This window comes from Hyperolius riggenbachi, chromosome 2 (assembly GCF_040937935.1).
Source record: "Hyperolius riggenbachi isolate aHypRig1 chromosome 2, aHypRig1.pri, whole genome shotgun sequence".
NCBI lineage: Eukaryota > Metazoa > Chordata > Amphibia > Anura > Hyperoliidae > Hyperolius > Hyperolius riggenbachi.
In genome coordinates this window covers 100,538,388-100,557,333 of record NC_090647.1, presented here as the reverse complement: position 1 = coordinate 100,557,333, position 18,946 = coordinate 100,538,388, and the positions used below count along the sequence as shown (strand labels likewise).

The window sequence follows — 18,946 nt, the reverse complement described above, 5'->3', positions numbered from 1 at the left end:
TGCCACCACTATATTTGACAGTGGGGATGGTGTGTTCAGAGTGATGTGCGGTGTTAGATTTCCGCCACACATAGCGTTTTGCATTTTGGCCAAAAAGTTCCATTTTGGTCTCATCTGACCAGAGCACCTTCTTCTACATGTTTGCTGTGTCCCCCACATGGCTTTTGGCAAACTGCAAACGGGACTTCTTATGCTTTACTGTTAACAATGGCTTTCTTCTTGCCACTCTTCCATAAAGGCCAACTTTGTGCACTGCACGACTAATAGTTGTCCTATGGACAGAGTCTCCCACCTGAGCTGTAGATCTCTGCAGCTCGTCCAGAGTCACCATGGGCCTCTTGACTGCATTTCTGATCATCGCTTTCCTTGTTCGGCCTGTGAGTTTAGGTGGACGACCTTGTCTTGGTAGGTTTACAGTTGTGCCATACTCCTTCCATTTCTGAATGATCGCTTGAACAGTGCTCTGTGGGATGTTCAAGGCTTTAGAAATCTTTTTGTAGCCTAAGCCTGCTTTAAATTTCTCAATAACTTGATCCCTGACCTGTCTGATGTGTTCTTTGGACTTCATGATGTTGTTGCTCCCAATATTCTCTTAGACAACCTCTGAGTCCGTCACAGAGTAGCTGTATTTGTACTGACATTAGATTGCACACAGGTGCACTCTATTTAGTCATTAGCAATCATCAGGCAATCTCTATAGGCAACTGACTGCACTCAGACTAAAGGGGGCTCAATAATTATGCACACACCACTTTGCAGTTATTTGTAAAAAAAAATTGGAATCCTGTATGATTTTCGTTCCACTTCTCATGTGTGCACAACTTTGTATTGGTCTATCACGCGGAATTCCAATCAAATTGATTCATGTTTGTGGCAGTAATGTGACAAAATGTGGAAAACTTCAAGGGGGCCGAATACTTTTGCAAACCACTGTATGGCAGCCTCCATATCCCTTTCACTTCAGTTGTCTTTTAAACAATGCAGACTGTGTGGATGTCCTGCGGAACCTCTGTCTCTAATACCCTGAAGGCTCATACACACGTCCAAATTATTGCACAAGCAACCGCACAACATGACCAACTGTACAACAAGTTGTTTACATGACAAGTACGTATACACACACACACCAACCAACTAAACAACCAACTCACTTTAATACTATGCGCACAAACTAAACGATAAACTGCACAACATGTCTGTATTACATGCAAATTCTTCCGAGTTTATGCATATATATGCAGCTTGAAAAAGGACCAATCAATTGAAAGGAATACTGTAGGAGGGTCGGGGGAAAGAGAGTTGAACTTACCCGGGGCTTCTAATGGTCCCCAGCAGACATCCTGTGCCCGCGCAGCCACTCACTGATGCTCTGGCCCCGCCTCCAGTTCACTTCTGGAATTTCAGACTTTAAAGTCTGAAAACCACTGCGCCTGTGTGGCCGCGCCCTCGTAGCTCCTGATGTCACCAGGGAGTATTGCGCAGGCCCAGTACCTCTTGGTGACGTCAGCAGCAGCGAGGGAGCGCAGGTGGTTTTCAGACTTTAAAGTCGGAAATTGCAGAAGTGAACCGGAGGCGGGGCCGGAGCATCGGTGAGTGGCTGCGCGGACACAGGACATCTGCGGGGGACCATTAGAAGTCCTGGGTAAGTTCAACTCTCTTTCCCTTACCCCCCTACAGTACATAGTTACATAGTTATTTTGGTTGAAAAAAGACATACGTCCATCGAGTTCAACCAGTACAAAGTACAACTCCAGCCTGCTCCCTCACATACCCCTGTTGATCCAGAGGAAGGCGAAAAAAAACCCACAAGGCATGGTCCAATTAGCCCCAAAAGGGAAAAATTCCTTCCCGACTCCAGATGGCAATCAGATAAAATCCCTGGATCAACATCATTAGGCATAACCTAGTAATTGTAGCCATGGATGTCTTTCAAAGCAAGGAAAGCATCTAAGCCCCCTTTAAATGCAGGTATAGAGTTTGCCATAACGACTTCCTGTGGCAATGCATTCCACATCTTCATCACTCTTACTGTAAAGAACCCTTTCCTAAATAAATGGCTAAAACGTTTTTCCTCCATGCGCAGATCATGTCCTCTAGTCCTTTGAGAAGGCCTAGGGACAAAAAGCTCATCCGCCAAGCTATTATATTGCCCTCTGATGTATTTATACATGTTAATTAGATCTCCTCTAAGGCGTCTTTTCTCTAGACTAAATAAACCCAGTTTATCTAACCTTTCTTGGTAAGCGAGACCTTCCATCCCACGTATCAATTTTGTAGTTCGTCTCTGCACCTGCTCTAAAACTGCAATATCTTTTTTGTAATGTGGTGCCCAGAACTGAATTTCATATTCCAGATGTGGCCTTACTAGAGAGTTAAACAGGGGCAATATTATGCTAGCATCGCGAGTTTTTATTTCCCTTTTAATACATCCCAAAATTTTGTTCGCTTTAGCTGCAGCGGCTTGGCATTGAGTACGATTATTTAACTTGTTGTCGATGAGTACTCCTAAGTCCTTCTCCAAGTTTGATGTCCCCAACTGTATCCCATTTATTTTGTATGGTGCTAGACCATTGGTACGACCAAAATGCATGACTTTACATTTGTCAACATTGAACTTCATCTGCCATGTATGTGCCCATATAGCCATCCTATCCAGATCCTGTTGCAATATGACACTATCTTCCTGAGAGTTGATGATTCTGCACAATTTTGTATCATCTGCAAAAATAGCAACATTGCTCACTACTGCATCTACTAGGTCATTAATAAATAAATTGAAGAGCACTGGACCCAGTACAGACCCCTGTGGGACCCCACTGCTAACAGTCTCCCATTTTGAGTACGATCCATTGACCACAACTCTTTGTTTTCTGTCCATTAGCCAGTTCCCTATCCATGCACACAAACTCTTCCCCAGTCCTTGCATCCTCAACTTTTGCACCAGACAGGGAACAGTGTCGAAGGCCTTTGCAAAGTCCAAGTATATCACATCTACAGCATTCCCAATATCCATATTAGCATTCACTACCTCATAAAAGCTGAGCATGTTAGTCAAACAGGACCTGTCTTTAGTAAACCCATGTTGATGCTGAGAAATAAGATTATTTTCTACTATGAAGTCATTTATAGTATCTCTTAGTAACCCCTCAAATAGTTTGCATACAACTGATGTTAAGCTTACAGGTCTATAATTTCCTGGATCAGATTTTTTGCCCTTCTTAAATAATGGGAAAACGTCGGCTGTACGCCAATCCACTGGGACTCTGCCAGTTGCAAGAGAGTCACAAAAGATAAGATAAAGGGGCTTAGCTATAACTGAACTTAATTCCCTTAGGACCCGAGGATGCATGCCATCCGGGCCAGGTGCCTTGTCTATTTTTAATTTATTTAGTCTTGCCTTTACTTCTTCCTGCGTTAAGTATTTAATATTACAGTTAGAAGATTGAGACTCTTCTGCCTCTGTAATTTGCAACAGTGCTGTTTCCTTTGTGAAGACAGAGGCAAAGAAAGCATTTAATAACTCTGCCTTACCTTGGTCATCCACCATTGAGTTCCCACCCTCATCCTTTAGGAGTCCTATACAGTCAACCTTTCTTTTTTTAGAGTTGATGTACTTGTAAAACTTTTTTGGGTTAGATTTGATATCCCTAGCGATTTTATTTTCAGCTTCGATCTTTGCCAGCCTAATTTCTTTTTTACAATTTTTATTGCACTCCTTATAATTGCTTAGTGCAGCCTCGGTCCCCTCCTGTTTTAGGACCTTATAAGCATTCCTTTTCCTCTTCATTTTATCCCTAACCTTTCTATTCATCCATAAAGGCCTTTTTTTTTATTCCTAGACATTTTGTTTCCATATGGGATATACATACTACAATATTGATTGAGAATAAGTTTAAAAGCTTGCCATTTCCCTTCAGTGTCCTCCCCTTGTAGTACATTATCCCAGTTCACCAAACTTAGTGCCTGCCTAATTTGATTGAACTTTGCTTTTCTAAAATTCATAGTTTTAGTGGTCCCGCTGCCCCGTGGCCTATCAGTCACCAGATCAAACGTCATGTTGTGATCACTATTTCCCAAATGTTCTTGAACCTGCACATTTGATACATTATCTGGTCTATTAGAAATGATCAGATCCAGTAACGCATTCCCCCTAGTTGGTTCGTTACCATTTGAGTCAAGTAATTGTCCTGTAGTGCTGCCAGAAATCTGCTGCTTTTACCAGAATGGGTAGCCTCAATACTCCAGTCAATGTCTGGAAAGTCGCCCATAATTATGACCTCATTTTTACTTGCAGCTTTTTCAATCTGCTGTAGTAATCGCAGTTCTGCAGCTTCATTAATAAGAGGTGGTCTGTAGCATACGCCAATAAGCAATTGGCAACGTTTATTTCCACCATGAATATTTACCCAAACGGACTCCACATCTTCGCAATCTTCCTCCATCTCATCGTTGAGGACAGCTGTAAAAGAATTCTTAACAAAGAGACAAACCCCTCCACCTTTTTTCCCTGTTCTATCCCGCCTAAACACATTGTATCCTTTTAAATTAGCTATCCAGTCATGGCTTTCATCCATCTATGTCTCGATTATTCCCACAATGTCATAGCCTTTGTCATTCAGAATGAACTTTAGTTCGTCTATTTTATTTGCAAGGCTCCGAGCATTGGTTACCATGCACTTTATATTTTTACCACCACATTTACCAATTTTGTTTACATGAAATGAGCTACTTGAAGTTTTACCAACCTCCTTAATCTTTACACTGTCCCCACCCCCCTCTCCACCCCCCATAATGTTAGGCTCCCACTGTCTTTTTACTTTATCTTGTCTACATATTAAGACTTTATCCTCCCGCCTCCCGCCAGATCCTAGTTTAAAATCTCCTCCAACCGTTTAGCCATCTTCTCCCCCAATGCAGCTGCACCCTCCCCATTAAGGTGCAGCCCATCCCTGCTGTAGAACCTGTAGCTTTAAAGTACTCCTTTAAACCTGAGTTTAAATTGATTGGTCCATTTTCATACTGCATACATTTGCATAAACCCAAAAGAATTTGCATCTCATTGATCATCCCTAGTCTGCTTTCAAAAACAACAAAGTTGTTCAAAAGACTTGTACAAATGTTCCAACCTGCATGCTAGTTGGTTAGATTGATCCTCCATTTGGATATGGCAAACAACCTGTTATCAGTTGGTCATCTGGTTGTTTGCCAGCTGTACACACACCCAACTTATCTTCCAACAGAGAAGTTTGGAAGATAGTCGGACGGATTGTTGGTAGGTGTATATGAGCCTTTATCCATGGACACTGCACAAGCATGCAGATCGCATGTTTCTGACTGAAGTCTATTTGGATAAGCCATATACTTGTTTCGGGTGTATAATTCAGACACTAATGCAGCCAAAAGAGATCAGCAGAATGCCAGTCAACTGGTATTGTTTAAAGGATACCCAAGGTGAACTTTCCTTTACAACTGGAGGCTCCAGGCATGTATGGGCAGGACATTGGTAGTATTGTCTCGCACTCACTAAAGGATCAAACCCATAGTCTTTAAGGGTAGTGCGACAGCTGCAAAGAGGGATAACGCTCTCTATGCAGTATTCAACAAGGAAGAAAGCTGGCACATCCAAAATTAATCTTTATTGGCTCCATGTAAAAATATGGCCAACGTTTCGGAGGCACGTAGGACCCCTTTATCAAGGCAATATTTGCTTGGAGGCAAAGATCTGTCTGCTGCTGTGCAAAAGTTCCTGCATTCCTCGCTGACAGAGATGTGTATTCACTGGGATCAGCAGCAGGCTGTTTAAATCTACTTTTTAAGTTTTTACTGTTTTATTGTTTTTGCTCAATGACACTCAATTCATTGAAGTATGCCAGAGCTAAAATCTATGAACTATTGACTCTTTTTATCTCTTTCCTGCTATCAGAAGCCATTTTCTGCTAGGAAAGTGTTTTATAGTTGGAATTTCTTATCAGTGAAGGTCATACTGTAGTCATACTGTAGTCACTTCCTGTCTCAGTCAGGACTGAGTCTGCCACTTACATACCTGATATTTAACTCTTTCAGGCAGAGAAAGAAAAAAAGTAACACAGCATAATTATTTGTGTGCTAGGCACTGTACATACCCATGTCTATCTCATCATGTCACATGTCACATTGGAGAGCCAAGTTTAACTATCACTGCCCTAAGGCTACATTTTTGACATGTTGTGAGCCTAGGCTCTAAGTCATGTATAGCATGTAGTTTTAATTAAAATATGTTTGTAACGCAGAGAATAAATGTGCAGAATGAGGTACTGAACTTGGCTGCTCGTCTCATTCATCTCTCCTCTCACTCTTCCTCTGCTGCTTCTCTCTGCCGAGCTCTTCACTGGCTGCCAATTAATCAGAGGATCCAGTTCCAACACCTAAGGTGGCCACACACGATACAATAAAATGATCCGATTTTACGGCAATTCGATAAAAACGATCGGATCTCCCGAAAAGATCGAAAGCTTTTTTTTTTCATTCGACTGAAAAATCTGATTGGATTTCCGTTTTTTTTCCGATTTTAATCGAACTGGAATGCCAGATATTTTTCTTCAATCTTTCTAAGGATTGTATGGTGTGTGTTAGATTGTCAATTTATTTATATACACACCCTAGCAATTTTCTCTGATTTTCCAATAATTTTTATCATAATTGGCGACAAAATTGTACATAGGTGTGTGGTACATTGGTCATATTTTTGAAATGTTACAATCAGTCAGAAACATTTATTGCAATTCTTAAATTGAACATATATTTTCAAAATTGTATGGTGTGTGGCCACCTTTAACCCTCACCTACAAAGCTCTCCACAATCTCTCTCCCCTCTAAATCTCCTCACTAGTTTCCAGATACCAACCCAACCACAATCTCAGATCTGCACATGAGCTTCTTTTGTCCTCCTCTAGAATCACCTCCTCACATTCACTTATACAAGATTTTACACATGCTTCATCCCTCTGCTGAAATGCCCTCCCTCAACCTATCTGTCACTCTCCAAACCTTTGAAATCTGAACGCTCCCACAAAACTCACTTTTTCTGACAAGCATATGCTCCACCTTAGGCCATTCCGCTTTTGACAACTCTGGTAAAGTTGTACTCCTACTAGATATCCTAAAAACACACTGCCTCTAGGTACAGTATGTATATTGTAAACTACCCCACCTCTTGCCCCTCCCCCCTCAATTTTTTTTTAGATTGTAAGCACACAAGGGCATCATGTTACTTTTGTCACTGTATTTACCAATTCAGTATTTTGTACCAATTCAGTATTTTGTATCTGCTCTGTATTTTGTATACTGGTGTATACCATTGTCTGTATTATTATGTACCCCATGTTCGTTTCTTACTTTGTACAGCGCCACGGAATATGTTGGCACTTTATAAATCAGCAATAATAATAATAGGTTTGGTAATGGTTAAATGACCTGTTTTATTTTTCCCTGTTTTTAGGATTTCTGTATTGCAATTCCACTTTCACAAATTGTGTTCACAGAAGAGCAAGCAGGGGGCATCGGAAAAAGGTAACCGTTTCATAAGACTACAGTACTTCATAAGACTACCCCTGAACTTTTTTCCTAGGAGAGTATTTTTCAACCTGAAAATGTACTAAAAAAGTAACAAGATAATATCACTATTTGGAGGATTTTTTTCTTGCTTGCTGAGAGCGTGACGTGTTTCGTTGATATGGTGTGAAAACATCTCCTGGGTAGAGGGAAGCTTCTGCATAGTCCAGAGGCTTCCCGTGTCCTCCGCGACCCCACCATTGCTGTGCATGGACCCTCTGAACATATCTGACAAGAGAATGTCGGATATGTTCTCTTGACCTCTTTTCGCACCATGTACAAGCACAGCTGTACTGCGTCTGGCCAACTTTCTTGTTGATCTCTCCCATTCCATATGTAGACCCCTTTTCTGTGTGTAACATCTATGTAAAGCAGTTACTCTCTGTTATGCACAGCTTACTTAAAGGGAACCTTAACTGAGAGGGATATGGATGTTTCCTTTTAAACAATACCAGTTGTCTGGCAGTCCTGCTGATCTCTTTGTATGTAGTAGTGGCTGAATCACACACCTGAAACAAGCATGCCGCTAATCCAGTCTGACTTTAGTCAGAGCACCTGATCTGCATGCTTGTTCAGGGGCTGTGGCTAAAAGTATTAGAGACACAGGATCAGCAGGAGAGTCAGGCAACTGATATTATTATAAAAGGAAAAATTCATATCCTCCTCAGTTTAGGTTCCCTTTAATCTTCAAGCGAAGGTAGCGCATACACAACTGTTGCTATGCGTGCTAAATAGTTTTAAAAGTTTATATGGTTTCTATTGCAGTCCACATATGCCTTCAATCAGATAGTCTTCAAAGGTGAATCAACTGGTACTTCCTATCACCTCCACCAACACCCTGTGAGCAGACACTCACCGGATATATAGACCTCCACTCAGGTCTATTCAAAAGCCTTGGGACACTTTTTACAGTTTTACGCTATGTGAGGCATTTGTTTTGAGGTTACATGGAGATGCATCTGCTGTAAAGGTCAAGGAGGTGACAGTTCGTTCTGGTGTGGTGGGGGACGGCCCAAAGTGTCCCAAGGCTTAAATAGACCTGAGTGGAGGTCTATATATCCGGTGAGTGTCTGCTCACAGGGTGTTGGTGGAGGTGATAGGAAGTACCAGTTGATTCACCTTTGAAGACTATCTTAATGAAAGCATATGTGGACTGCAATAGAAACCATATAAACTTTTAAAACTATTTAGCACGCATAGCAACAGTTGTGTATGCGCTACCTTCGCTTGAAGATTGTTTAATATTAATTCCAAGGGGCTGCTTCAACTTTGCAGTACAATTGTGTACTCTTTTAAGGTGTAGCGCTTATCTCCTTGCTTATTGATATAGGTTCCCTTTAAGCAGCATTTTTCCTCTTCCATATTTTGCTCCCGCATTTGCAGCCTCCCATTTCCATTTGCAGGCTTTGCTTCCATATTCAGCAACTCCTTTTTCCTGTCCAGCCACCCCCCTCGGGGAACAGGCTTTGTTGCCAAGCTCCCTTTCTCTTTCTTATTCTTTACATTGTGACGTAGTGGTTAGCACTCTCGCCTTGCAGGCCAGGGTTTCCTCCGGGCACCCCTGTTTCCTCCCACATCCCAAAAACATACAAATAAGTTAATTGGCTTCCCCTCAAAAATGTGTCCATAGACTACGATACATACACTATACATACATTAGCCCTAGACTATGATAATTACACTACACTATACATACATTGGCCCTAGACTACGATACATACACTACACTATACATACATTGGCCCTAGACTATGATACATACATTGGCCCTAGACTACGATACATACACTACACTATACATACATTGGCCCTAGACTACGATACATACACTACACTATACATACATTGGCCCTAGACTACGATACATACACTACACTATACATACATTGGCCCTAGACTATGATAATTACACTACACTATACATACATTGGCCCTAGACTATGATACATACACTACACTATACATACATTGGCCACAGACTACGATACATACACTACACTATATATACATTGGCCACAGACTACGATACATACACTACACTATATATACATTGGCCACAGACTACGATACATACACCACACTATACATACATTGGCCCTGGACTATGATAATTACACTACACTATACATACATTGGCCCTAGACTACGATACATACACTACACTATACATACATTGGCCCTAGACTATGATACATACACTACACTATACATACATTGGCCCTAGACTACGATACATACACTACACTATACATACATTGGCCCTAGACTACGATACATACACTACACTATACATACATTGGCCCTAGACTATGATACATACACTACACTATACATACATTGGCCCTAGACTACGATACATACACTACACTATACATACATTGGCCCTAGACTACGATACATACACTACACTATACATACATTGGCCCTAGACTACGATACATACACTACACTATACATACATTGGCCCTAGACTACGATACATACACTACACTATACATACATTGGCCCTAGACTATGATACATACACTACACTATACATACATTGGCCCTAGACTATGATACATACACTACACTATACATACATTGGCCCTAGACTACGATACATACACTACACTATACATACATTGGCCCTAGACTATGATACATACATTGGCCATAGACTATGATACATACACTACACTATACATACATTGGCCGTAGACTATGATACATACATTGGCCGTAGACTATGATGCATACACTACACTATACATACATTGGCCCTAGACTACGATACATAAACTACACTATACATACATTGGCCGTAGACTATGATACATACACTACACTATACATACATTAGCCCTAGACTATGATACATACACTACACTATACATACATTGGCCCTAGACTACGATACATACACTACACTATACATACATTGGCCCTAGACTATGATACATACATTGGCCCTAGACTACGATACATACACTACACTATACATACATTGGCCCTAGACTACGATACATACACTACACTATACATACATTGGCCCTAGACTACGATATATACACTACACTACACTATACATACATTGGCCCTAGACTATGATAATTACACTACACTATACATACATTGGCCCTAGACTATGATACATACACTACACTATACATACATTGGCCACAGACTACGATACATACACTACACTATATATACATTGGCCACAGACTACGATACATACACCACACTATACATACATTGGCCCTAGACTATGATAATTACACTACACTATACATACATTGGCCCTAGACTACGATACATACACTACACTATACATACATTGGCCACAGACTACGATACATACACTACACTATACATACATTGGCCGTAGACTACGATACATACACTACACTATATATACATTGGCCACAGACTACGATACATACACTACACTATACATACATTGGCCCTAGACTATGATAATTACACTACACTATACATACATTGGCCCTAGACTACGATACATACACTACACTATACATACATTGGCCCTAGACTACGATACATACACTACACTATACATACATTGGCCACAGACTACGATACATACACTACACTATACATACATTGGCCATAGACTACGATACATACACTACACTATACATACATTGGCCCTAGACTACGATACATACACTACACTATACATACACTGGCCCTAGACTATGATACATACATTGGCCCTGGACTACGATACATACATTACACTATACATACATTGGCCCTAGACTATGATACATACATTGGCCGTAGACTATGATACATACACTACACTATACATACATTGGCCCTAGACTACGATACATACACTACACTATACATACATTGGCCACAGACTACGATACATACACTACACTATGCATACATTGGCCCTAGACTACGATACATACACTACACTATACATACATTGGCCCTAGACTACGATACATACACTACACTATACATACATTGGCCCTAGACTATGATACATACACTACACTATACATACATTGGCCCTAGACTACGATACATACACTACACTATACATACATTGGCGCTAGACTATGATACATACACCACACTATACATACATTGGCCCTAGACTACGATACATACACTACACTATACATACATTGGCCCTAGACTACGATACATACACTATACTATACATACATTGGCCCTAGACTACGATACATACACTATACTATACATACGTTGGCCCTGGACTATGATACATACACTACACTATACATACATTGGCCCTAGACTATGATACATACATTGGCCGTAGACTATGATACGTACACTACACTATACATACATTGGCCCTAGACTACGATACATACACTACACTATACATACATTGGCCCTAGACTATGATACATACATTGGCCGTAGACTATGATACGTACGCTACACTATACATACATTGGCCCTAGACTACAATACATACACTACACTATACATACATTGGCCCTAGACTACGATACATACACTACACTATACATACATTGGCCGTAGACTATGATACATACACTACACTATACATACATTGGCCCTAGACTACGATACATACACTACACTATACATACATTGGCCCTAGACTACGATACATACACTACACTATACATACATTGGCCCTAGACTATGATACATACACTACACTATACATACATTGGCCCTAGACTATGATACATACACTACACTATACATACATTGGCCCTAGACTACGATACATACACTACACTATACATACATTGGCCCTAGACTATGATACATACACTACACTATACATACATTGGCCCTAGACTATGATACATACACTACACTATACATACATTGGCCCTAGACTACGATACATACACTACACTATACATACATTAGCCCTAGACTACGATACATACACTACACTATACATACACTGGCCCTAGACTATGATACATACATTACACTATACATACATTGGCCCTAGACTATGATACATACACTACACTATACATACATTGGCCGTAGACTATGATACATACATTGGCCGTAGACTATGATGCATACACTACACTATACATACATTGGCCCTAGACTACGATACATAAACTACACTATACATACATTGGCCGTAGACTATGATACATACACTACACTATACATACATTGGCCGTAGACTATGATACATACACTACACTATACATACATTGGCCCTAGACTACGATACATACACTACACTATACATACATTGGCCGTAGACTATGTTACATACACTACACTATACATACATTGGCCCTAGACTACGATACATACACTACACTATACATACATTGGCCGTAGACTATGATACATACACTACACTATACATACATTGGCCCTAGACTACGATACATACACTACACTATACATACATTGGCCCTAGACTACGATACATACACTACACTATACATATATTGGCCCTAGACTATGATACATACACTACACTATACATACATTGGCCCTAGACTATGATACATACACTACACTATACATACATTGGCCCTAGACTACGATACATACACTACACTATACATACATTGGCCCTAGACTATGATACATACACACTGGCCGTAGACTATGATACATACACTACACTATACATACATTAGCCCTAGACTACGATACATACACTACACTATACATACACTGGCCCTAGACTATGATACATACATTACACTATACATACATTGGCCGTAGACTACCATACATACACAGACTTATGACTATGGTAGGGATTAGATTGTGAGCCCCTCTAAAAGACAGTTAAAGGGACACTTAAGTCATCCCAAAAAAAATGAGTTTTATTCACCTGGGGCTTCCAATAGCCCCCTGCAGCTGTCCGGTGCCCACGCCGTCTCCCTCCGATCCTCCTGTCCCCACCGGCAGCTATTTCCAGTTTCGGCGACAGAACCTGACAGGCTGGGAACGCGAGTGATTCTTCGCATTCCTGGCCACAATAATACCTTCTATGCTGCTATAGCATATATCATATACCATAAAGCAGCATAGAGGGCGCTATTTTGGCCGGGAACACGAAGAATCACTCGCGTTCTCAGCCTGTCGGCTCCTGTCGCCGAAACCGGGAATGGCTGCCGGTGGGGACAGGAGGATCGGAGGGAGACGGCGTTGGCACCGGACAGCTGCAGGGGGCTATTGGAAGCCCCAGGGGAGTAAAACTATTTTTTTGGGGATGACTTAAGTGTCCCTTTAAGTGACAATATGATATATACTCTGTACAGCACTGCGGAAGATGTCAGCATTATATAAATAATAGTAATATAATATCCAATAGAATAGATGTGGCTCCGTGCACAGGAATGGCTTTAAAGTTTAAACATGGAGTGCAAAAGGCCAATTACCATTGCAACCATTCATATCAAAAAAGAGAGAAAGGGGCCTTGCACATCACTTAAAACTTCACTTTTAATAATTCCGGATAAAAGGCATACATTACATCTCCTTTGAAGTAGGAAGAGAGGTACAGGCAGATAGGGAGGTCGACAGCCGTTTCGCGCCGGTTATGTATAGTGGCGCATCATCAGGTGATAACCGGCGCGAAACGGCTGTCGACCTCCCTATCTGCCTGTACCTCTCTTCCTACTTCAAAGGAGATGTAATGTATGCCTTTTATCCGGAATTATTAAAAGTGAAGTTTTAAGTGATGTGCAAGGCCCCTTTCTCTCTTTTTTGATATGGATAGTAATATAATATTATTTCTAACCATGTTACCCTTTTGTTGTTATACATCAAATATGCTATATTTATCTTTGTGTAATCACAAATCACATCATAGATTTCCTGCAGGCTAAATTCCAGTACAAACTACTATACAGTGCCTGCTAATGATAATGAAAATATTTTGACCCTCGATTGATCTTGTGGAATATTTTTTTCCCATGTGCTGATTTTAGATGATCCAAAAGCATTAGTTATCTGCTATCGGTGGCTGGCACATGTCACTTTGTTTCCATGTAAATATTTCACCCTTTGTACGCCATTCAGCCAGCTCTATGATCAAGCTGGAAACTTTCAGTCTCTTCTAAATCCAGCACTGCTTCCTGTGTAGCGACTTGAAACAGATTGTACTGACTACTGTTATTAATTGCACTGATAACCAGGCTGTAAAAAAACAAAAACATGAGAATGTGGACAAATTTGTTGGTACCCTACTAACACGCGTGCTAACCCCCCTCCCCCCCCCCCCCCCCCAAAAAAAAGGGAACTCAACCTACAATTGTCTTTGAAACAACTTTAAGGCTCCCTGCACACTGCAAATCCGATTTCCGATTACGATTTTGATTCCAATTTGCAATTCTGATTTTCCCTGAATGCTATCAATAGAAAAATGCAGAAAAAAACGCAGCATGCAGTACAGATAAAAAATCGGAATCGCATGTAAAAAAAACTATTATACATTGGAATCGCATGCAGTGTGCAGGGAGCCATAACCTTCCTGGCGGTAAGCCCGAGCTGAGCTCGGGCTATGCCGCCGGAAGGCACCGCTCAGGCCCCGCTGGGCCGATTTGCATTTTTTTTTTTTTTTGCTACACGCAGCTAGCACTTTTCTAGCTGCGTGTGCAATCCGATCCGTCGCGCCGCAGCCGCCCCCCCCCCCCAGACCCTGTGCGCTGCCTGGCCAATTAGTGCCAGGCAGCGCTGAGGGGTTGATCGGAGTCCCCTTTGACGTCACGACGTCGAGGACGTTGGTGACGTCATCCCGCCCGTCGCCATGGTGACGGGGGAAGCCCTCCAGGAGATACCGTTCTATGAACGGGATCTCCGAGCGCCGGAGGCGATCGGAGGGGCTCGGGGGATGCCGCTGAGCAGCGGGCTATCCTGTAGCGAGACCTTGTCTTGCTGCATGATGTAAAAAAAAAAAAAAATTTAAAAAAAAAACGGCTGTGCTGCCCCCTGGCGGATTTTAATAAACCGCCAGGAGGGTTAAACTGCCAAAAGTAACTGCCACATATCATTGTTTATTTTGTAATGAACAAACTTCAGATCTTTGAGGATCGCTCAGCACCCAATAGCGCATTTGTTTTCCCCAATTTCTGGTTTGCAAAAAAGAACCAGCTGACTTTGCTTTAGGCTAGGGTCACACTTGTCCATGCAGAAAACCATCAGTTTTCTACCATATATGCTTTTGCATTTTCATGTGAGTTTTTATGCATTTTTCACGCGTTTCCATTTGTGTTTTTTAATCAATAGTCATAACTAACAAGTAAAAAAAAAATAGTTATTTTCAAATTAGTTTTTCAAAACTCATTGAAAAGCATACGTCTGCTTTTTTTGAGCGGTCCATAGGCTATCCTTCTGTGCGTTTTTTGCATGCGTTTTCAAAAACTCATGCGTTTTAAATATGTGTGACCTAGCCTTAGAGATTTGTCAAATGACTTCATAAAATGGTGTGGACCAAAATGATGGGACCCCATAACACAATATTTTGTGACACTTCAAGTTAGCAAAAAGTTCCATCTTTCATTCAGCAGCACCGGAAAGAGAAAATAATGGTGTAGCTGAGAAATATCCATTCTGCTGCCAGCTCCATGCTTGCTGGAGGGCTCTATGGGTCACATGACTGACTTTTCCAAGTTCTCAAATAGCTACCGGTACAGCATCTATGAAAAGGCTATGAGTAATGATCTAGTCCCTTTTTCACCCTTGTTAGCAATGAAAAGTCTGGGAGGATGTCTGAGATTTAAATATCTTAGCAATTCTTGATGTGTATTCTGCAGTGCCAAAATTGTTGTACATCTGCATCCTCCTTCTCCCAACAAGGAGCCAGGACCGTACCAAACCAGCCGCTACTCTTACATCAAGCTATCTTTCAGAGAGCATGGCCAGATCGAGGTAAGTAAATTTTACTTGGATTGACTGTTCTCTGCTCATCTTTGTATTGCTTGTAGTATGCTTCCCCCTTGCACACTACTTTCAGGCCTCATTGACATTGCGTTCCGTTTGCGTGTCTGTCCGTGTTGGACGGGGTTTTTTTTTGCGATTACCTGCAGGGTTTTTTTAAAAGCTTTTCTAAGCGATTTTGCCGAGCGATTGCGTTTTTTCATGAAGTTAACTCTTTGAACCGGAAAAGAATAAATACAATGCATTTAAACTTAAAGGATACCCGAACTGACATGTGACATAATGAGATAGACATGTGTATGTACAGTGCCTAGCACACACATAACTATGCTGTGTTCCTTTTTTTTCTTTCTCTGCCTGAAAGAGTTAAATATCAGGTATGTAAGTGGCTGACTCAGTCCTGACTTAGACAGGAAGTGACTACAGTGTAACCCTCACTGATTAGAAATTCCCCTTTTTATCTCTTTCTTGCTCTCAGAAGCTATTTTCTGCTAGGAAAGTGTTTTATAGTTGGAATTTCTTATCAGTGAGGGTCACACTGTAGTCCCTTCCCGTCTGAGTCAGGACTGAGTCAGCCACTTGCATACCTGATATTTAACCTTTTCAGGCAGAGAAAGAAAAAAAGGAACACAGCATAGTTATTTGCGTGCTAGGCACTGTACATACACATGTCTATCTCATTATGTCACATGTCACTTCGGGTATCCTTCAAAAATGTGAACGCAATCGCTGCACAAATCGATTTTGTGAGCGTTTTGCGTTTCTCCTATACCTTACATTGAGGCGGAATCGCTTCAAAAATAGTCCACGCACCGCTTTACTGAACGAACAGCGCACAACCCGCGCTAATATGTACCTTCTCATAGACATTCATTGCACAAGTGTTTGGGGGGCAATTTTAAATTGCCCGCGCGTGAAAAAAGGATGAAAACTCCTCCAGTGTGAATGAGCCCTCAGTAATAGTTACAATAAAAAAACAAAACACTGGTAAATAACTGAATAGATAGTAGTCATGTGACCACTGCTTCACAAACTTCCACCTTCTGAAATTCCCTATTCTCAGCAATGTCTGAGGTAGATTCCTGGGATGCCATCCTTCTTTCCAAGGTCCCTAGAGGGGAAAGTTACTTGGTGCTCTATCCTGAAGGTGTTGGTGATTTCTAGGATCAGTCAGTTGAATGCTATTCAGTGAAATAACACGATTTGCATTTTTTTTAATAGTGAGTGCAAGAGTTAGGCAGTGGAGTTAAAGCCTAGGTTAAGGATTGATGGAGCCCCATCCGCATGAGATCTGATATTTATGAATAAGCCAAGTGCTGATCTCTTGGTTAAAGTTTACCCGGGATGGGGGGAACAAGAGGATTTTTGCTCACCTGGGGCTCCTTCCAGCCCCCTGTAGTCTGTCAGCGCCCTCTGTGTCCTGCCAGGCAAGTCACGGGGTACTGCGCATGCGCTGTTTGCTCCCGGCCGTGGAAAGGCAGTCGAGGCACGCGGCTGGGATGTCGTGTTGCGCAGTAACCCGCTTCTCCATCAGTTGCAGACTTTAACAGGGGTCTTTCTCTGCTCTAAAAGATTAGCCACAGCATGATGACCTTTATAAAAAAAAAGTATTGGAAGTCCGAAAAAACTCTGACGTTTTACTTGGTTTCACTTCTGCAGAAGGCTCTGAAAGGGTTACTTCTCAGTGTTTACTATATGGAGAGCTGCCTAGGCAGAGCTCTCCTGCTGTCTATTCAGTTGCTGATAAATTGTTAGACAGGTTGATCTGCCTAAACAAACAACACAGAGACGTGAATTTCTTCCCCAACTATATGTGGAATAAAGACTTTTCATTGTGTGCTGTGCAAGAGAGCTTGTCAGCTTTAAGCAAAAATTACAATGTTTCTGTTGGGGACAAATGCTAGTTCGTGATTTAGCAGAGGGTGGGGGTGCCAGGATCCCCCACTATTAGGATTTTACATATACCTTACTAATATTTGATGTTGTTCATCTATTCCTTTAACACATAAATGTATAGAGTGGGTAAAAAGTTATAGCATGTTTCACAGACTCTTAGGGCTTGTTCACACTAAGTGCGATTTTGCTTTTTTTTTTTTTAGCGCTGGCGATTTAAAAAATCGCCTTAAAATCGTTAGTGCAATGTTAGCTTATATGAGTGTTCTCACATAAGCGATGAGCTTTCTATCCAATCGCAAACACGTCTCCTGCACCATTTTCTGTCTGAGCGTTTGCGATTCAATAGAAAGTATAGGGAAATCGCAAAGCGCTTGAAAAAGTGATTTGAATTGCGATTTTCCAGTCGCTTTAATGAATAAATCCATTGTATTTATTCATTTCCTAGTCAAAGAGTTCACTTCCTAACTGACGTTGGGAAGTGAAAAAAAAACATTGCTCCACAAAAGCGCTTTTCTAAGCGAAATTCACTGGGAAAAGTGCTGACAAAATCACTCTATAAATC

At 41.3% G+C, this 18,946-nt stretch overlaps 1 protein-coding gene across 1 annotated transcript in view; it reads left to right on the top strand.

Moving 5' to 3' along the window:
- Positions 1–18,946, top strand: part of LOC137544822 (vacuolar protein-sorting-associated protein 36-like) — a 67,816-nt gene that overhangs the window by 339 nt on the left and 48,531 nt on the right. The window contains exons 2-3 of the mRNA XM_068265915.1: positions 7,478–7,548; positions 16,365–16,479. Coding sequence (XP_068122016.1) covers positions 7,478–7,548; positions 16,365–16,479 — 186 coding nt within the window. The remainder of the gene's footprint in view (positions 1–7,477; positions 7,549–16,364; positions 16,480–18,946) is intronic.